The 20573-nt window shown below is 42.5% G+C and overlaps 1 protein-coding gene across 2 annotated transcripts in view; it reads right to left on the reverse strand.

Moving 5' to 3' along the window:
- The window catches only part of VPS13B (vacuolar protein sorting 13 homolog B), a 1018523-nt gene that overhangs the window by 261677 nt on the left and 736273 nt on the right, over positions 1–20573 (reverse strand). For both annotated transcript variants that reach the window (XM_038744561.1, XM_038744562.1), the window contains exon 33: positions 17050–17743. In XM_038744561.1, the coding sequence (XP_038600489.1) occupies positions 17050–17743 (694 nt within the window). The remainder of the gene's footprint in view (positions 1–17049; positions 17744–20573) is intronic.

The following is a 20573-nucleotide window of genomic DNA, read 5'->3' on the forward strand; positions in this document are numbered from 1 at the left end:
ATTTCCACTGAGCCATGCTGCAGTACACCAGGCAGACCAGAACTGCTCCTGGAGTTTCCCTGAGGCAAGATGTACATACCTCTATCTTGCTCCTGGGGTCGATGACTCTCGAACCCATCTCTCCCCTGGGGACTGACCCTCCAAGACCATCATTCATCTCGAAGTAAGCAAGGGAGTTGCTCAATTTCTCTCTGCCCCTGACAACTTCCCACACACTCCTCAAGAAACGCCAATGGTTGCCCATCAACCTCCACATCAAACAACATCTCCTCACCGTTGAGCGGCATGGCTCAGTGGAAAGAGCCCGGGCTTTGGAGTCAGAGGTCATGGGTTCAAATCCCGACTCTGCCAATTGCCAGCTGTGTGACTCTGGGCAAGTCACTTAACTTCTCTGTGCCTCAGTGATCTCATCTGTAAAATGGGGATTGAGACTGTGAGCCCCCCCATGGGACAACCTGATCACCTTATAACGTCCCCAGCGCTTAGAACAGTGCTTTGCACATAGTAAGCGCTTAATAAATGCTATTATTATTATGTTTAAAGCACTCAATCACCTTGCTCCTTCCTATCTCACCTCACTATTCTCTTACTATAACTCAGCATGCACACTTCGCTCCTTTGATACTACCCTTCTCATTGTACCTCAATCTGGTCTTTCTTGCTGCTGACCTCCTGCTCATGTCTGCCTCTTGCCTGGAATCAATCAATCGTATTTATTGAGCGCTTACTGTGTGCAGAGCACTGTACTAAGCACTTGGGAAGTACAAGTTGGCAACATATAGAGACAGTCCCTACCCAACAGTGGGCTCACATGCCCTCCCTCTTCAAACCTGACAGTCAATCACTCTCTCCCCCTTCAAAACCCTACTGAAGGCACATCTCCTCCAAGAGGCCTTCCCTGACTACGCCCCACTTTTCTCTTCCCCCACTCCATTCTGTGTCGTCCAGACTTGCTTCCTTCATTCATTTCCTCTCCCAGCCCCACAGCCAAACACTGTTCTAAGTGCTAGGCAAGATACAGGGTAATCAGTTTGGATGCAGCCCCTGTCCCACATGGTATAGTAGTGCTTAGAACAGTGCTTTGCACATAGTAAGAGCTTAACAAATTCATTCATTCATTCAATCATATTTATTGAGTGCTTACTGTGTGCAGAACACTGTACTAAGCGCTTGGGAAGTACAAGTTGGCAACATTTAGAGACGGTCCCTACCCAACAACGGGCTAATGCCATCATTATTAAGTAGGAGGGAGTCAGACTCAATCAGCTGAGGTAACTGAGGTCCAGAGAAGTGAAGCGATTTATCCAAGGTCACCCAGGAAGCAATTGGCATAACAGATTAAAACCCAGGTCCTCTGACTCTACAACTAGGTCATGGTGACCCTCCTCCCTCCAGGCTCGTATCTCCTCCTGCCTTCAGGACATCTCCACCTGGATGTCCGCCGGCCACCTAAAAGTCAACATGTCCAAGACTGAGCTCCTTATCTTCCTTCCCAAACCCTGTCCTCTCCCTGACTTTCCCATAACCGTGGACGGCACAACCATCCTTCCCGTCTCACAAGCCCACAACCTTGGTGTCATCCTTGACTCCGCTCTCTCGTTCACCCAACACATTCAATCTGTCACCAAAACCTTCCGGTCTCACTTTCACAACATTGCCAAGATCCACCCGTTCCTCTCCATCCAAACCGCTACCTTGTTGGTATAATCTCTCACCCTATCCCGACTGGATTACTGCGTCAGCCTCCTTGCTGATCTCCCACCCTCCTGTCTCTCCCCGCTTCAGCCTATACTTCACTCTACTGCCTGGATTATCTTTCTACAGAAAAGCTCTGGGCATGTCATCCCCCATTCTCAAAAATCTCCAGTGGCTGTCTATCAACCTTTGCATGAAGTAAAAACTCCTCATTCTCGGCTTCAAGGCTGTCCATCACCTCGCCCCCTCCTACCTCACCTCCCTTCTCTCCTTCCACAGCCCAGCCCACATTCTCTGCTCCTCTGCTGCCACTAACCTCCTCACTGGGCCTCATTCTCGCCTGTCCCGCCGTCGACCCCTGACCCACATCCTACCTCTGGCCTGGAATGCCCTCCCTCCTCACATCTGCCAAACTAGCTCTCTTCCCTTCTTCAAAGCCCTACTGAGAGCTCACCTCCTCCAGGAGGCCTTCCCTGACTGAGCCCCCCTTTTCCTCTGCTCCTCCTCCTCTCTCCAACACCCCTACTCCCTCCCTCTGCTCTATCCCCTTCCCCTCCCCACAGCACTTGTGTATATTTGTACATATTTATTACTCTATTTTGTTAATGATGTGTATATATCTATAATTCTATTTATCTATTTTGATGGTATTGACACCTACTTGTTTTGTTTTGTTGTCTGTCTCCCCCTTCTAGACTGTGAGACCGTTGTTGGGTAGGGATTATCTATCTGCTGCCAAATTGTACTTTCCAAGCGCTTAGTACAGTGCTCTGCACACAATAAGCGCTCAACAAATATGACTGAATGAATGAGCACCCTGGATCCGCTATGGCCTCAACTCACCTCTCCGATTCTTCCAACTCCCACCTCTTTCAGTCTGTTCTATCATTCATCCAGATGCCTATACAACCACCTGCATCTGGGCTGTTTCTATACGTTGCCAACTTGTACTTCCCCAGCGCTTAGTACAGTGCTCTGCACACAGTAAGCGCTCAATAAATACAATTGATTGATTGATTGGGCTGATGGCATGATCCTCTCCAAGCCGGCAGAGCCACGACTCACGAAGTAGGCTTCGTTATAAAATCCAGCAGCAAACATCAACTCCTTCCATTTAGGTGAGGGGACAGGGAAGGAATGCTCTTATTTCCACTGCTGGCTAGTAAGAAATTGGTACGGCCACTGCTTTTTTTTGCAAAGTCTGATCATTATGCACAATGATAACACTAAAGGAAGAGGTAGGTTTCTAAGCTTTTATTTCATCTAGGGGATGGGAGCAAGAAGTAGGATAGCCTAGAGGAAGGATCCTAAGAATCAGAGTCAGGAGGCCTGGACTCTTATCCCAGCTTCACCACAGACCTGCTCTGTCACCTGAGGCAAGTGATTAGCCTCTCTTAGGCTCAGTTCCCTCATTTCTCAAATAAAGATGTTAACTTCTCCCTCCTAATAAATGCTATTATTAATTATTATTGGCTCAGCTTGCAATTCCAAAGAGACTCGCGTTCCGTTTTCCTTATGGTCACCGCGTCTAAGTGAAATCGAGTGATGATTTATGAGGTGCGAGAAGCCAATTTAGGATTTCTAGCTGTTGGTTTACTCAAACGAGTTTGGCGTATTTTCTTTAGTCCCATTCATAACCAGGAAGGAGTAGCCAACCACTGTAATTGAAAATTTTCAAATTGGGCAATAACAGAAATTACTCTGTATTTCATGTGACACCTACCCAAGTACTGTCCCAGATTTTTTCCCTCTGGCCTGAAACTCCCTCCTGCTTCATATATGACAGACCACCACTCTCCCCACTTTCAAAGCCTTATTAAAATCACTTCTCCTTCAAGAGGCCTTCCCCGACAACGCCCTCATTTCCCCTACTCCCTCTCTCTTGAGTTGCCTATGCAATTGGATCTGTACTCTTTAAGCACTTGAGATTTACCCCACCTTCTGTCCCACAACACTTACGTACCTACCTGTACTTTATATATTTTAACGTTTGCAGCCTCTAAATTGTGAGATACTTATGGGCAAGGAACGTAAATACCAGTTCTATTGCACTGTACTCTCCCAAGGGCTTAGTACAGTTCTCTGCGCACAGTAAGTGCTTAATAAATACCACTGATTGATCTATACCAACCAATCAATCAATTGTATTTATTGAGTGCTTACTATGTGCAGAGCAATGTATTAAGTGCTATGTGTTAAGCCTATGTGTTCTGATTCCTGATCACATTTGCGAAACCACTGAAAATAGAGGCCCCTGCTCACAGTTATCATCTTAGCTGATTATTTAGAGTATTTGCGAATGAAATGTTGGAACAGAGTGGACAAATACCCAGCGGAAAATAATCATTTACAAATAAATCTTCCTTGTCAGTTCTGAGCATACAATAATAAATCAGCAGTTTGACCGTCAGGCTAATTTTGTGTGTTCTAAAAGCCTGTGGGGGTTAGTTACACACCCTTAGGATGGTTAATTCCTCCAACAATTGACAAGATGGCACCATCACCTCTTCAAAAACAAACAGGGCCAAACAAGCAAGAAGAAAAATGATTTTTCAAGGCTGCCCTGGGCAAGATGGACAAGAAATGAGGCAATTTGAATCTGGATTACATTACCTTAAACAAAACAAATACCATTTAAAAATATTTATAAACACAACTAATAAGATTATGTTAAAAACAACTGAATACATCTTTATTTAAATTAAGATGGCCAATAATACAGCTGCTACATATAAAGGAATGGCAGAAGGCATCATTTTTGTTAGAGGCTGTTCCAGGTAGGAGGAGCATGGGATAAATAAGCCTGTTGCTTTATTATTTTAATGTTTAAAAAAGGAACCTGTGTTAACTCAGAGCTGATATCCACTTCCAGTAGATGGGAAAGCATTAAGTAGAGTGTTTATATAAATGTACTTAAAAGGCAGTTCAAGTTGACAATGTAGATTTTAAAAAGTCTGCCACATCTTAAAAGACTGAGAAGTAAAACAGGCAGAACTATTATAGATAGGTTACCTAATTATGCAGGGTATTAATTAGGGAACATTTCCTTATTTAGTGTTTATGGAATTGTAGGTGAAGCCTACCTCTTCAAGTTAAGCACATCCCCTATGGAAATATACAACAGCATTTTCTTAAAAAAAACATTATTTTTCACAAAGTATTTTCACTCACTTTAGAGCATATAAATATTTCGCCAAGCAGAGGGAAATCTCTAGAGACACTGCAGATTATTATTATTATTATTATAAGTGCCTTCGAGTCGTTTCCAATTCATAGCACACTGCAGATGGCCAAATTCATACAAATTTTTTTGCTTTCTGGATATAAACAGATATTATCTGTTTTGGGATATAAACAGATACCATTCCATTTTCTTTCCATGGGAGAACTGAGGAGGATTTAATACTATGGGGAGGAAAGTTTCGGATAAATGCAGAAGAAGAACAGCAGCAAGGTGAATAGTGTTTGGCCTTCATTGATGGTGGTCTTAGCATCTACATTTACCTAACCACTCAAAACAACACAGATGACGGATCTGAAATTCCTAATAGGAAGCCTTCAGTTCACTTTGGGAAGAAGGATGGATTAATTATATTGTACTATCCCAAGATCTTGGTATGGTGCTGGGTAGAGTAAATGCTCAATAAATACCACTAACTGATTAAATCCTGCATTACGCTGCAGTTTCAACCCAAAAGCTCTTGTTCTGTTCACTTACGATATGGTCATTGCCCTCGGTATTTTTATAATAGCTTTTTATATGCTGAGTTCAATGGAAGGACTTCTCTTTCTATTTATTCATCTCAGGGGCACAAAACAAATAGTTGAAAACCAAAAGCTTAAAAATCGACAGCTTTCCCATTTAATGTTCATTTAACAGTTTAATCATCGAAAACTAGAATCTTCAACTCTCATTTCCTAATTCTTTAGCTAAACTCTATCCCTGAATCTTAAATTCAAACCTATACCAATTTTCAAGAGTTTTTTCAACAGATGAAAGAGCAGATAGATTAAGGTTGATTTTCAAATATGTTGACCACAGAACTTGGGAGGATTTGTTACTGATACTCAAAATATTTTTTCCTTATTTAACGATAGGATTTTATTATGCATTTGCCTTCAGGTTTTGGTTCATTATAATCACTAGAGTTCCTTCTCTCATAGAGTTGCATAGGTGTGCATTATATTTTTCCCCTTTAAGAATCCTATGTGCTTTTGCCTTCTCCAGTTTATCAAGGTCTGTTTGAATTTTAATTCCATCTACAAATTGGAATTTCACACACCCAGTACAGTGCCATTCATCACCCTTACGAAAAAGATGTCCATCATTCAGGACAATTACAAAAATGGTTACTAATACTAAGCCCAGTCCTAAGGTCTGGTCCATGACACTTGTGGGGTCGTTATGACTCTTGGGTGCATTATTTATAGCAAAGAAATTATAGGCAAGCACAAAAGAAAATCAATTTCATCCTAAAGTTATGGCTAATTCTATTTTTTCTAAGGTAACTAAAGGTGAATATGCACAAGCTTGAAAGTAGTACAAGAGTATCTTTTTTATATCCCCTGCTTCTAATGACTTAATGATAGGAAAATAAAAGTCAAGTGAAACTTGGACCAATATACATATTTTCTTTATAACCACACTACACAACGGTAAAAATGAATGCCAGAGCAGAAACTGTCTGTAAACTAGAAAGATCGAACTGCCACAATGTTAATCCTCTCTAACTTGTTCATTTAAATAGTGGAGTGTTTTCTGTAATTTTTAACAGTTGAACGACAAAAGACGGCTTGAGTGATTTCAATAAATTTGGCATCTCAAATCTACTCAGAGGATTCATCTGGATTCTACCTAGTTTAAGACGACATCAAAGAAATCGGTTAGAAAATGCACGGTACTTTTGGAAGACAAGTGAGGTGTGGAGTTCATTCTGGGCCCTGTGACCTAAGTAATAATGATTATATTATAGTAACAATAATTAATAATAATTGTGGTATTTGTTAAGCACTTACTATATATGCCAGGCACTGTACTAAGCACTGGGGTGGATACAAGCAAATTGGGTTGGAAACAGTCCCTGTCCCGTATGGAGCTTAGAGTCTTAATCCCCATTTTACAGATAAGGTAACTGCGGCACAAAGAAGTGAAGTGACTTGCTCAAGGCCATCTACACAATGGATAAGTGGTGGAGCCGGGATTAGAACCCATGACCTTCTGACTCTTAGGCCCGTGCTCTATCCACTATGCCATGCTGCTTCCCTTTGCAGAGATGTTTTTGAAATACTTAAATAATTTACATGCAACTGAAAAATTACAGCCACAGTATGTGTCTACCAGTTCTTCCAAGCGCTTAGTGCAGTGCTCTGCACGCAGTAAGTGAACAATAAACACAATTGATCGATTGACTATTACCACGATATGCACAAAACTACACTAGGCGGGCAAATTACAGTGACAGCTTCTGGGAGCCAAAATTGCTGATGGAGTGGGCACCGTACCTTTTCAGCCCACCCTACGCTTACACTTGTGTATCTCACTGCCAACCTCTCACCCACGCCCTGCCTCTGACTTGGAACGTTCTCTCCCCTCATAATGGATAGACAATTACTCTCCTCATCTTCAAAGCTTTATTGAAGGCACATCTCCTCCAAGAGGCCTTCCCTGACTAATCCCTCTTATCCTTTTCTTCAGCTCCCATCTGCATCACCCTGACCTGCTCCCTTTATTCATTTCCCCCTCCCAGCCCCACAGCACTCATGTATATATCTGTATTATTTATTTATATTATTATTAGCCTCCACCTCTAGACTGTAAGCTCATTTTGGCCAGGGAATGTGTCTGTTATATTGCTGTATTGTACTCTCCCAAATGCTTAGTACAGTGCTCTGCACACAGAAAGCACTCAGTAAATACGACTGAATGACTACAAACTCCCAGGCAGTTTCAGGAAGGTTGGGATTCACCTGGGGGCAATGGGGGCTAGGACTGGCAAATCCTAGCAATCTGGGGCAAACTCTTGCCCGTCAGTCCCAGCATAGAACGTGGACCAAAATGGGCTCCCCAAACTTCAGCAAAAGCCTCACTACTCAGTGCCCCAGGAGTTTACTAAACCGGCTGGAGGTCAGGGTTGTGGCACTTCTGGCTAGCTGCCTAATTTCAACAGCTGGATCATTCTCCAATCTGCAGTTTCCAGAGAACTGGCTCTTTTCACTTTACCAGAAGCCATTGGGAGCATGCCAACTCAGCTTTTTATTGTACTTCCTGTTCAGTAGGAAAGGGGATTTTTCATATGAAAAGGCTAGTTCCAAAGATTCATGGCTAGAAACAGATGAGGAAAAGGAATTTCTGTTTCATTTTCATTCCTTGCTACACCTTGGGCTTATTTTCCCTCCGTGCCATTTTGATTGACTCTATATGCCAACATCTTCAATACGAAAAAGTCTACTTTGAGATTTTTGGCCAAGAGGTGTGATATCGCACTGGATGAAATGAGAGAAAGCACGACATGCCATTTTCATTTACAGATATCAAAGTATCAAAAGTCTAAGGTCAGACAGGAGTTGAGCGTACAATATAAGACTTCAATCCCTTTGTTTTTGAGATTTTGTTACTTTCTTTTTTTTTTTTTTTTACAATGAAGAACATAACCTGGTGGGACCTAGTGGCAGGGATGCAGTCAAACAGCAACCTACCATCCAAATTTTCCCCAAGAAACTCAGAGTTCTGCTACAAAAACAAACAAAAACCACCACACTAAAATTGAGCTGCTGCCCCTAAAGTGAAAGCCAAATATCAATTTCCTCAAGGAAAACCTTAACATCAACCCTGATTCTAGACTGTGAGTTCCTTGTAGACAAGGAATGTGTCTACCAACTCTACAGTAGTTTTCTCTTCCAAGTGCCTCAGTACAGTTGCCCAAGGTCACACAGTGGCAGAGTTGGGATTAGAACCCAGGTCCTCTGACTCCAAGACTTGTGCTCTTTCCACTAGGCCACACTGCTTCCCAAAGAATACTTCACTTTATTTCACCCCTGCGTCTCTCCTATTCCCCCCCCCCCCCCCCCCCCCCCCAGGCAACTAATATAGATGGTCTCTGATCTTGGCTTCCAGTGCATTGTACTGTAAATTTTAATATTAGTTTTTGTTTTTAGCATGTATTCCTAGACAACTGAAACCGTCTCTATATGTTGCCGACTTGTACTTCCCAAGCACTTAGTACAGTGCTCTGCACACAGTAAGCGCTCAATAAATACGATTGACTGAATGAATGAAGAGCATAAGTGCTTGATAAATGCCTCTAAAATGTCAATCTCTCTCATTCTGGAGGCTGATTTTCCACAACAAGAAGCTCTGTTTCCGTTTTTTTAATGGTATTTGATAAGTGCGTATGAGGTGCCAGGCACTGCACTATGCACTGGGTTAGATACAAAAAAAATCAGGTTGGACAGAGTCCAGGACCCACATGGGGCTCACGGTCACAATCCTCATTTTACAGATGAGGTGACAGAGAAGTAAAGTGACTTCCCCAAGATCTCACAGCAAGACAAGCATCAGAGTCATTCATTCATTCATTCAATCATATTTATTGAGCGCTTACTGTGTGCAGAGCACTTGGGAAGTACAAGTTGGCAACATACAGAGACGGTCCCTACCCAGCAACGGACTCACAGTCTAGACGTATATATGTTTGTACATATTTGTTACTCTATTTATTTTACTTGTACATATCTATTCTATTTATTTTATTTTGTTAGTATGTTTGGTTTTGTTCTCTGTCTCCCCCTTTTAGACTGTGAGCCCACTGTTGGGTAGGGACTGTCTCTATATGTTGCCAACTTGTACTTCCCAAGCGCTTAGTACAGTGCTCTGCACACAGTCAGCGCTCAATAAATACGATGGACGATGATGATGATGATGATGGAGGGGGAGACAGACAACAAAACAAAGCATGTGGACAGGTGTCAAGCCGTCAGAACATACAGAAATAAAGCTAGATGCACATCATTAACAAAATAAATAGAATAGTAAACATGTAAAGTAAAATAGAGTAATAAATCTGTACAAACATATACAGGTGCTGTGGGGAGGAGTCGTTATTAGAACACATTATTCTAATAACGGCTTAATAAATGCCATTAAAAAAAAAACCCAGGTCCTCTGACTCCCAGGCCCATGCGCTTTCCATTAGATCACGCTGCTACTACATTAATAATAATAATAATAATGATGGTATTTATTAAACACTTACTATGTGCAAATCACTGTTCTAAGTGCTGGGGAGGTTACAAGGTGATCAGGTTTTCCCATGGGGGGCTCCCAGTCTTCAGCCCCATTTTACAGAAGAGGGAACTGAGGCACAGAGAAGTTAAGTGACTTGCCCAAAGTCACACAGCTGACAACCGGTGGAGCCGGGATTTGAACCCCTGACCTCTGACCCCAAAGCCCTTGCTCTTTCCACTGAGCCACGCTGCTTCTGGTCATACCGCTACTGTACTAACACTAAATGGCACAAATTGCTACTTCATTTATTGTCAGTTCAACAAGGGTGAAAAATACTTACCTTTGCTGAGGACTTTTTCTGAAATAAAAATAAAGCATTCAGAGTTTGTCCTACTTCGTAAGAGGAGAGGAATTACATACAGAGAACCTACAGAGAGAAAGAAGATTCTCTATCTCACGACTTTCTCTATGGGGACAAACTCGTTCATTAGGTAAGTTTTCACAGACTTCCCCATGAAAATAATATGGAGTTGCCTCTGAATATACAGGCCGCTGGTTACCTCTAAAAGTCCACTTTTCAAAGAACCTACAGACAGAAAGAAGATTCTCTATCTCACGACTTTCTCTATGGGAAAGACTCCTAGACTGTGAGCCCACTGTTGGGTAGGGAATGTCTCTATATGTTGCCAACTTGTACTTCCCAAGCGCTTAGTACAGTGCTCTGCACACCGTAAGCACTCAATAAATAAATACGATTGATTGATGGGGACAAACATTCATTAGGTAAGTTTTCACAGACCTCCCCATGAAAATAATATAGAGTTGCCTCAATATACAGGCCGCTGGTTACCTCCAAAAGTCCACTTTTCAACTGATTAGGCTGGCTTTCAGAAAAATATGATATTTTACCTGGATGCAGTGTTATAAGCTCTACTGCACAGTGAAAAGCTCCCAGACAGCAGTCTTGTAGTAGGTTAGAAAAAAGCCTGAAACTATTTTATGACTCATAAAAATTTTCACCAGTTCTACCCATATTTTCCAGCAACATGGTGATGATTTTCCTGATGGTAATATTCAATCATCAGTATCTGGAAGAAGTAAAATGCCAGTGGGATGGTTGCATTTTAACTTTTTAGTAAAACACTTCCCTTTCTGCTGTCCTATTTCTTTTGTCTTATGCTGAAGAGTCATTTCTGACCCGTAGTGACTCCATGGACCCATCTCTACCAGAATTCCCCACTCTTCATCTGTAGTCTTTCTGGTAGTGTATCCATAGAGTTTTCTTGGTAAAAATATGGAAGTGGTTTATCATTGCCTCCTTCCACGCGATAAACATGAGTCTCTGCCCTCTCACCCATGCCACCGCTGCCCAGTACAGGGGAGTTTGGACTTGAAGCAGCTTACCTTCCACTCGCTAGCCACTGCCCAAGCTAGGAATAAAAGGGGGTAGGCCTCTGCTTGACTCTCCCTCCCAAAGCCGAGACTGGTAGAGTACTGGAAACTCTCCAGGTGCCATCCTGAAAGGGGCCTATTTCTTTTAGTTCCAGAATAATGTTTGGGCCCATTCTAATTAGCGTGGCATCCTCCCCATCCCCCTCGCCCTACCTCCTTCCCCCTACAGTACCTGTATATATGTTTGTACAGATTTATTACTTTATTTTACTTGTACATATTTAATGTTCTATTTAATGATCTATATGTTGCCAACTTGTACTTCCCAAGCGCTTAGTACAGTGCTCTGCACACAGTAAGTGCTCAATAAATACGATTGATTGATTCTATTTATTTTGTTAATGATGTGCATCTAGCTATAATTCTATTTGTTCTGTCAACTTGACACCTGTCTACATGCTTTGTTTTGTTGTCTGTCTCCCCCTTCTAGACTGTGAGCCCGTTACTGGGTAGGGACCGTCGCTATATGTTGCCGACTTGTACTTCCCAAGCACTTAGTAGAGTGTTCTGCACACAGTAAGTGCTCAATAAATACGACTGAATGAATGAATGAAAACAGTAAAGGCCTCAAAGGCAAAGCATTAAGCCTTTGCACAGGAAGAAGTAGTAAAACAACCCCCCAACCATGAGGGATAAGAATACTTTCCAGAAAGGCCCAAAATTTTGCTCCTTGCTGAGCACCTCCTCCCTCTTGTACCACCAAACCCTAGCCCTGCATCACCTTCAAAATACATCTCCTCTGTCACAGATCAAAAATCTCGGCCAATTCAAATGCATCTTCACCTGAGGGAATCTGCCCTCTCCTTGCTCAGGGCAAGTCACTTCACTTCTCTGGGCCTCATTTACCTCATCTGTTACCTCATTTACCTCATCAGTTACCTCTCTGATCTCCCATCCTCGTGTCTCTCTCCACTTCAATCCATACTTCATGCTGCTGCCCGGATTATCTTTGTCCAGAAACGCTCTGGGCATATTACTCCCCTCCTCAAAAATCTCCAGTGGCTACCAATCAATCTGCGCATCAGGCAGAAACTCCTCACCCTCAGCTTCAAGGCTGTCCATCCCCTCGCCCCCTCCTACCTCACCTCCCTTCTCTCCTTCTCCAGCCCAGCCCGCACCCTCCGCTCCTCCACCGCTAATCTCCTCACCGTGCCTCGTTCTCGCCTGTCCCGCCATCGACCTCCAGCCCACGTCATCCCCCTGGCCTGGAATGCCCTCCCTCTGCCCATCCGCCAAGCTAGCTCTCTTCCTCCCTTCAAGGCCCTGCTGAGAGCTCACCTCCTCCAGGAGGCCTTCCCAGACTGAGCCCCTTCCTTCCTCTCCCCCTCGTCCCCCTCTCCATCCCCCCATCTTACCTCCTTCCCTTCCCCACAGCACCTGTATATATGTATATATGGTTGTACATATTTATTACTCTATTTATTTATTTATTTATTTATTTTACTTGTACATTTCTTTCCTATTTATTTTATTTTGTTGGTATGTTTGGTTCTGTTCTCTGTCTCCCCCTTTTAGACTGTGAGCCCACTGTTGGGTAGGGACTGTCTCTATGTGCTGCCAATTTGTACTTCCCAAGTGCTTAGTACAGTGCTCTGCACATAGGAAGTGCTCAATAAATACGATTGATTGATTGATTGATTGATCTGTAACTCAACAGGGGCTCACTGTGTGGATCCCCATTTTACAAATGAGGTAACTTAGGCCCAGAAAAGTTAAGTGACTTGCCCAATGTCACACAGCAGACAAGTGGCAGAGCAGGGATTTTGAGCACTTACTTTGGGCACAGCACTGTACTAAGCGCTTGGGAGAGTATGATACAACAGAGTTGGTAGAAATGTACCCTGCTCACGATGAGCTTACAGTCTGACTTGAACTTCCCAAACGCTTAGTACAGTGCTCTGCACACAGTAAGAGCTCAATGTGATTGAATGAATGAATGGAGATCTTTTTTTACAACATTGTTATAGGTGCATCTCTCAACCCCTGTAAAGTTTCCTCCCTGAATTGGCTATAAGGCACTCAAATCAGTTCCAGCCCCTTAATTTGTCTTCTCTCCTCTCCCACTATGGCCCAGTTTACACTCTTTGCTCCTCTCAAGACAATCTACTCACTGTGCCTCTTTTTCACCTCTCACGCTGCCTATTTCTTGCTCACACTCTCCTTTCGGCATGGAACTTCAACATTTCACTTCCCTGGGAACTTGGAAACTCCGTCCTAATCCTCCTGGACCACTCAGCTGCCTTTGACACTTCTTCCACCCCTTTCTACTAGAAACATTATCTAACCTGGGCTTCACTGACACTGACAATGAACTCCCTTCCCCTCCATACATGCCAGACCACCACTCTTCCCATCTTCAAAACATTTTTAAGGTCACATCTCCTCCAAGGGGTCTTCCCTTGATTATGTTTTCTTTTCCCCAGCTCTTGGATCTGTGACCTTTGGACATTTGATAGTCACCCCATCCACAACCCCATGGCACTTCTGTACACATCTTTAAATTATATATTACAAATTATTTATTTATATTAATGTCTGTCTCCCCCTCTAGATTGCAATCTTATCATGGGAGGGGAAGGTGTCTGCTGATTCTGTTGTATTGTTCCCTCCCAAACGCTTAGTACAGTGCTTTGCACATAGTACACACTCAATAAATACCAATAAATATCCTGGTTCTCTTTCTATCTCTCTGACTCTCCTTCTCCATCTCTTTTGCAGGTTCTTCCTCAACCTCTGAACCTCTGTGGGAAACTTTCAACTCTGTTCTCGATCCCCTTTCTAGTCTCCATCTATACCCACTCCCGCAGGGAACTCATTTGCTCACACAGTTTCAACTACTAGCCCTTACGTGGACATTTCCCAAATCTACCTCTCCAGCTCTGACCTCTGTCCTTCTCTGCAGTCTCACATTTCCTTCTGCGTTCAAGATATTTCTGCTTGGGTGACCCACCAACATCTCAAACTTAACATGTCAAAAACAGAACTCATCTTTCCAATCAAACCCCATCCTCTCCATGACTCTTCTATCACCTCAAACAACATCACTGTTCTGCTTATTTCACAACCCCTGAACCTTGGCATTATCCTCGACTCACCTCTTATTCAACGCGCACGGTATGTCACCAAATCCTGTTGATTTTACCTTCACCACATCTCTAAAATCCACCCTTTCTTCTTCATCCAAACTGCCACCATGTTGATCCAAAGATTTTTATTTCCCACCTTGACTACTGCATCAGCGCCCTCACTGACCTACCTGCCTCCGGACTCTTCCCATTCCAGTTCATAGGATCGCTCTTTCCACCTTCAAAGACTTAATAAAAGCACATCTCCTCCTCCCAAGAGGCCTTCCCTGACTAAGCCCTCATTTCCTCTTCTCCCACTCCCTTCTGTATCACCCTTGGACTTGGGATTTGCACCCTTTATTCACCCTTCAGTCCCACGGCACTCATGCATTTATTTACTCACTAATAATAATGGCATTTGTTAAGCACTTACTATTCTAAGTGCTGGGGTAGATACAAAGTAATCAGGTTGTCCCTTGTGGGGTTCACAGTCTTAATCCCATTTTCCAGATGAGGTAACTGAGGCACAGAGAAGTTAAGTGACTTGCCCAAAGTCACACAGCTGATAAGTGGTGGAGCTGGGATTAGAACCCATGACCTCTGATTCCCAAGCCTGTGCTCTTTCCATTAAGCCACTCTGCTTCTCGTATCTGCCTCTGTCTGTAATATCTGTCTCTCCACCCCTTAGACTGTAAACTCGTTGTGTGTAGGGAATGTGTCTACCAACTCTTTTATTCCGTACTCTCCCAATCACTTAGTACAGTTCTCTACACACAGTAAGTGCTCCGTAAATATGAGTGATTGACTGATTATTTTAATATCTGTCTCCCCCTATAGATTATAAGCTCCTTGTGGGCAGGGATCCCATATACCATCTCTGTTGTGCGGTACTTTGCTAAGCACCTTGCTCGGTACGAAATAATCACTTAAGTACCACTGATCTATGAACTGATAGAATAATACCAACAGTAGCAATTCCCAACCATCCTCTCCCAATCCTCAGTTGCCCACTGAAACTATAGTTGACAATACTGTTTGTGATAAAGGGTCAGTTTGTAAGAATGCAACAACTGTGTTGTAGCAAGAATGACTGTGCTTTCTACCAAAATCAAATCCTGGAATAGCTGTATGGTTGTTCATAGGGCCTGGGAAGCTACTGTTTTAAATCATAGTCTTGTTTCTAGCTTGAGGGATCCCACTCTCTGGCTATAGGAAAGGTAAAGGTGGTACTTGAAGCAAGGAGGGTGCACTTGAACTGGACAACACCGGAGGACAGGATGGAGTTGCTGTCCGCACATGTTAAAAGGTGAATTCTGGCATTGGTATAATTTAAGGCTTGAGCATTACAGCAAAGGAAGAGAAAATTCTGAAACTTTCCAGTGAGATGTACGGATAATCACAACAATTCTAAAGAAAACAGAAAACCCACAGACTCATTTGCAAATATGTGCGTTTAAAATATTTCAGTTTAAGCTCATATAGAGTGGGAGCTTTAGGACATTTTATTTTTCCTTTCATCAGAAATCTTTTCAGTCTGCACTGTTTCATCAAGCTTAAACAGTTTTTGTTACAATGATTCAATTAAAAAGTACTTTTACTTGAACTTATAATCAGGATGTGAGGATAATGAAATTCTATCTTTTTCTTAGGGATTTTCCTTTTCTGAGCAACTAAAGAAGATAAAACGTTTGCATTTGATTGGAAAGGAATGTATTGAGCTATTAAAACATGACAGCAGCACCTTCCAAATCATCAACATCATGGCCTAGTGGACAGAGCACGGGCTTGGGTGTCAGAAGGACCTGGGTCCTAATGCCTGCTCTGCCACGTCTGCTCTGTGACCTTGGGCAAGTCACTTAACTTCTCTGGGCCTCAGATACCTCTTCTGTAAATGGGAATTAAGAATGTGATCCGCATGCGGGACAAGGACTGTGTCCAACCTGATTGACTTGTATCTACCCCAGTGCTTAGAGTAGTGCTTGGCACGTTGTAAAGTGCTTAACAAGTACCATAATTATTATTATTAATAATACAGCTGCTTAACGTGCCACGTTGCATTAAAGCGGAGTGACAGCCACTGTTTTCTGTTTCATAGAAAATAGTATTCAGTAATAAAACGAAAACAAGGATGCCTAGCTCAACCTCAATGCGTTTCAAAAATTGCATGTATTTAAACTTGATTCAGCGGTGGGTCGTGAATTTGCCATTTCTGGAGGAAGGAAAAAAGCCCTGTCCTGCAGCTGTTTTCTGTTTCATAACCTTGAAACTCCGGTTTCAAGTCTGATGATGTCTGAGCAATGGTTAACAATGGTTAATGGTTGACCCAGAGAAGCAGCGTGGCTCAGTGGAAAGAGCCCGGGCTTTGGAGTCCGAGGTCGTGGGTTCAAATCCCGGCTCCGCCAATTGTCAGCTGTGTGACTTTGGGCAAGTCACAACTTCTCTGGGCCTCAGTTCCCTCATCTGGAAAATGGGGATGAAGACTGTGAGCCCCCCGTGGGACAACCTGATCACCTCGTAACCTCCCCAGCACTTAGAACAGTGCTTGGCACATAGTAAGCGCTTAATAAATGCTGTCATTATTATTAACAATCGAATGCCTTTGGAGGCTCTTACCCATACACTTGTAATCAGAAGCTACTCCTTTAAGCATGGCGTCAAACACCGACAGCTCCACTCTCTGTTTTCTGTGATGACAGCTCAGCAGCAACGAAGGCTGGGATACCACCAGGTAGAGAAAAGGTTCTAGCTGTACATCGCCAGTTCCTCTTCGTCCAGGCTGGCGAACAATGGTGATTCCAAGGGCTTGCCGAGCAGACGACCTCGTAGAAGCACGAAGACCCTCGAGAGACAGAAGCCCGGTTTTTCTCCCAGGAGGCAACGAAATGTTACTGCTTAAGAGATCATCCGCTGTCACCGATGAAATAGAAACCGGAATGGCTTTAGTACCAACCTCTGAATCTGCTTCGGTGAGGTCTAACAAATTTTTGCCCATTTTCTCACCATCCTTCTGGTCCTTCAGTGACTTAGATTTAGGCACGGCAGTACAGGAATAGGTCATTAGGGAGATTCTACTTGCGGTGATAAATACATCAAAGGGGATAAAATTCAAATTTTTCACAATGGAAGACTGATGAGAAGGGCGGGCGATGCGATGTTGACTGGTGCCACTGTGCTGTTCGATCTGGACAATTCTTATTTTCACGCTGTCGCTCCCAATGCCGCTGTCTTGGGCCCCACTGTAGCGAGAAGAGGTTTCAGCCACGCCACCCTCGCATGTGTCCATTTTTTTCTGCTCTTGTTTGGAGACCTGGGAGGGAAAATATTATATTCACTTCACTTGCTCTATCCCAAGTATTTCCATTTTAGTGGCGAACAATTACTTTATAAACATGATGTCAAAAAAGGAATTAGAAAAAAAAAACCCTGTCAAGGGTAGCTTTTAACGCAGTAAACGCTCACAAAAGACCCAGTAGGTAACCGATCCTAAGAAATGATGACGCATCTCACTCCGAGTGCCAAAGACATAAGCGAAGGGGAAAAAAAAAAGCAAATATGGATTTCTGCTCTCAGACATATTTTTAAACTCAGTTATTCTCTCTCTGAATGGCTACAAAATGGACATCGTGACACAGTGTATGAATTGGAAAGACTTCTAGACTGTGAGCCCGTTGTTGGGTAGGGACTGTTTCTATATGTTACCAACTTGTACTTCCCAAGCGCTTAGTACAGTGCTCTGCACTCAGTAAGCGCTCAATAAAATACGATTGATTGAATGAATGAAAGACTAAAGATTAAAGATTAATGAATGAAAGATTAATGGAAAAATTTTTACAGGTAAGAGTAAATGACGCTAGATTCCGAGCTTTTCATATTTAAATACCTCACTGCTGAAAAACAGTCCTATACACATTTTAGAGCAGGAAAGGGAAGCTCCTTGGGGGCAGGGAACCAATCAATCATATTTACTGAGCGCTGACTATGCGCAGGGCACTGTACTAAGAGCTTGAGAGAGTACAGCAGAATTAGCAGACACATTCTCTGCCCATTCATTCATTCATTCATTCAATCGTATTTATTGAGTGCTTACTGTGTGCAGAGCACTGTACTAAGCGCTTGGGAAGCACAAGCTGGCAACATATAATTAACACATCTAACAAATCTGTTATATCGTACTCTCCCAATCGCTTAGGGCAATGTTCTGCCCACAGTAAGTGCTCAATAAAAACCACTGACTGAAAAAGGGAATCTGCTTCCAAATTATACAAAATGACTGAAAAAGTAAATATAAATGAAAAGCAGTATAGCCTAGTGGAAAGAGCATGGGCTTGGAAGTCAGAAGGACCTCTGCTTATCCTGGCTCCACCACTTGTCTGCTGTGTGACCCTGGGCCAGTTGCTTAACTTCTCTGTGCCTTGATTACCTCGACTGTAAAATAGGAATTTAGACAGAGAGCCCTATGTGGGACAGGGACTGTGTCCAACCTAGCTTATATTTACCCTACCGCTCAGTACAGTGCCTGGCACACAGTAAGTTTTTTAATATCATATATATATAGCCACACCCCTTCAAGATGTGGAAGGATTTTTGTGGGGGAGAGTTAGGTAAATTCCAGCTGCAGTATACTTACAACATGGGTAACAACTCAGGTATATGGCAATCATTTTAACAAATGTTACTGCGCTATTACAGTGATTTCTACATTGCTCACCCTAGGCCTAAGCCTTTCCACATTCATTGACATGTTTATTTACAGTGTGAACTTGCAAACTGAATTAAAAAATACTCAAACGTTCAATTTCCCTTATACTACATACAATATAGCCTTAATAAAATGGTAGTAAAATACATCCACATATTATTTCCTACTGTTACTGCACAATTTGTTGGCTGTAGAACTATTTCTTAAAATGAATTATCATGGATCAGTACTGTACTAGTTCTTTGCTATATGGAATGAAGAGTTCATTTAACAAAGGGCAATTTTCTAGAGCCAAAATCATTAATGAAATGATAATCGAAATACTTACCTTAATTATTTTTTTTAAATCTTTTACTGTTTCTTATTACCGGTTTTTCAGATTCCCACTTTCACCTCATACCAACCTTTGCACTCTCATGCATCACATGGGAATCAATCAAGAAGTGACAGAGGGCAACAGCACTTACAGAAGCAGCAGGGAAACCTGGCCCCTCTGATATTAAGATTTAAACCCCGCACACAAAATCCATATATGCACTCCCCCGAAAAAGAACTTTTGGCAGGTCATCACTGGAGAGTCCAATCAGTGACTGAAGCTTTACGTAATTCTGTAAATGAACTCATTTTACATTTACGCATATGCATACTTGTGAATGAAAGTGCTGTTTTAGTATGAGAAGGACAATGAAAACTCACTAAAAGAAACTACATTTTATAAGCACATTGCTTTCAATTTTCCCCTGCTGGTTTATAGATTTGGGTCTAAAATCCACTCTCCTCTTTTCTTAGAGTGAATTGGGCATTTCCCGAAAATTGCATTCACGGGGGGGGTCGGCCACCTGTAGGGAAACAAGGGAAGTTTAAATTCCTAAGTGCTGCGACTGCCACTCTAGATTTTAGCTGGTGATGAATGAAGTTGCATTTCAAAAAAAAAAAAAACCCCAAAAACCTACTAGCATTGGGAAAAATATGGAGACTGCTAACTCAGTTCACATGGGTGACAACAGAAGTAACGTGACAACTAATTCTACTTACTACAAAGCACTGTGGAATTGTGCTTTGCACACAGTAAGTGCTCAATAAATACGACTGAATGAAATACGATTGACTTGGAACTGGTGGCCCAAGCCATCAAAGTTTCTGAATTCCAGTTCATATCACAACCCACCTAAATCCAGGGAAATAATTTATTCAAGTTTATTACTACTTCCCCTCTCCCCAAGTTGCAACAAATAATTATTTTACCAGTATCATAAACAAGCAATTGGTTTGCAAGGTAGATTTTAGCTTTCACAAAAATCCAGCTGATACGTCAGTTGAGCTCACTTTGGGCAGAGGACGTGTCTAACAATTCTGTTTACGATGTACTCTCCCAAGTGCTTTACACAGTGCTTGGCAAAAACCAAGCACTCAATAAATGTCATCGATTGACTGATAG

The sequence above is a fragment of the Tachyglossus aculeatus genome, chromosome 4 (genome assembly GCF_015852505.1).
Source record: "Tachyglossus aculeatus isolate mTacAcu1 chromosome 4, mTacAcu1.pri, whole genome shotgun sequence".
In the NCBI taxonomy this organism is placed as follows: domain Eukaryota; kingdom Metazoa; phylum Chordata; class Mammalia; order Monotremata; family Tachyglossidae; genus Tachyglossus; species Tachyglossus aculeatus.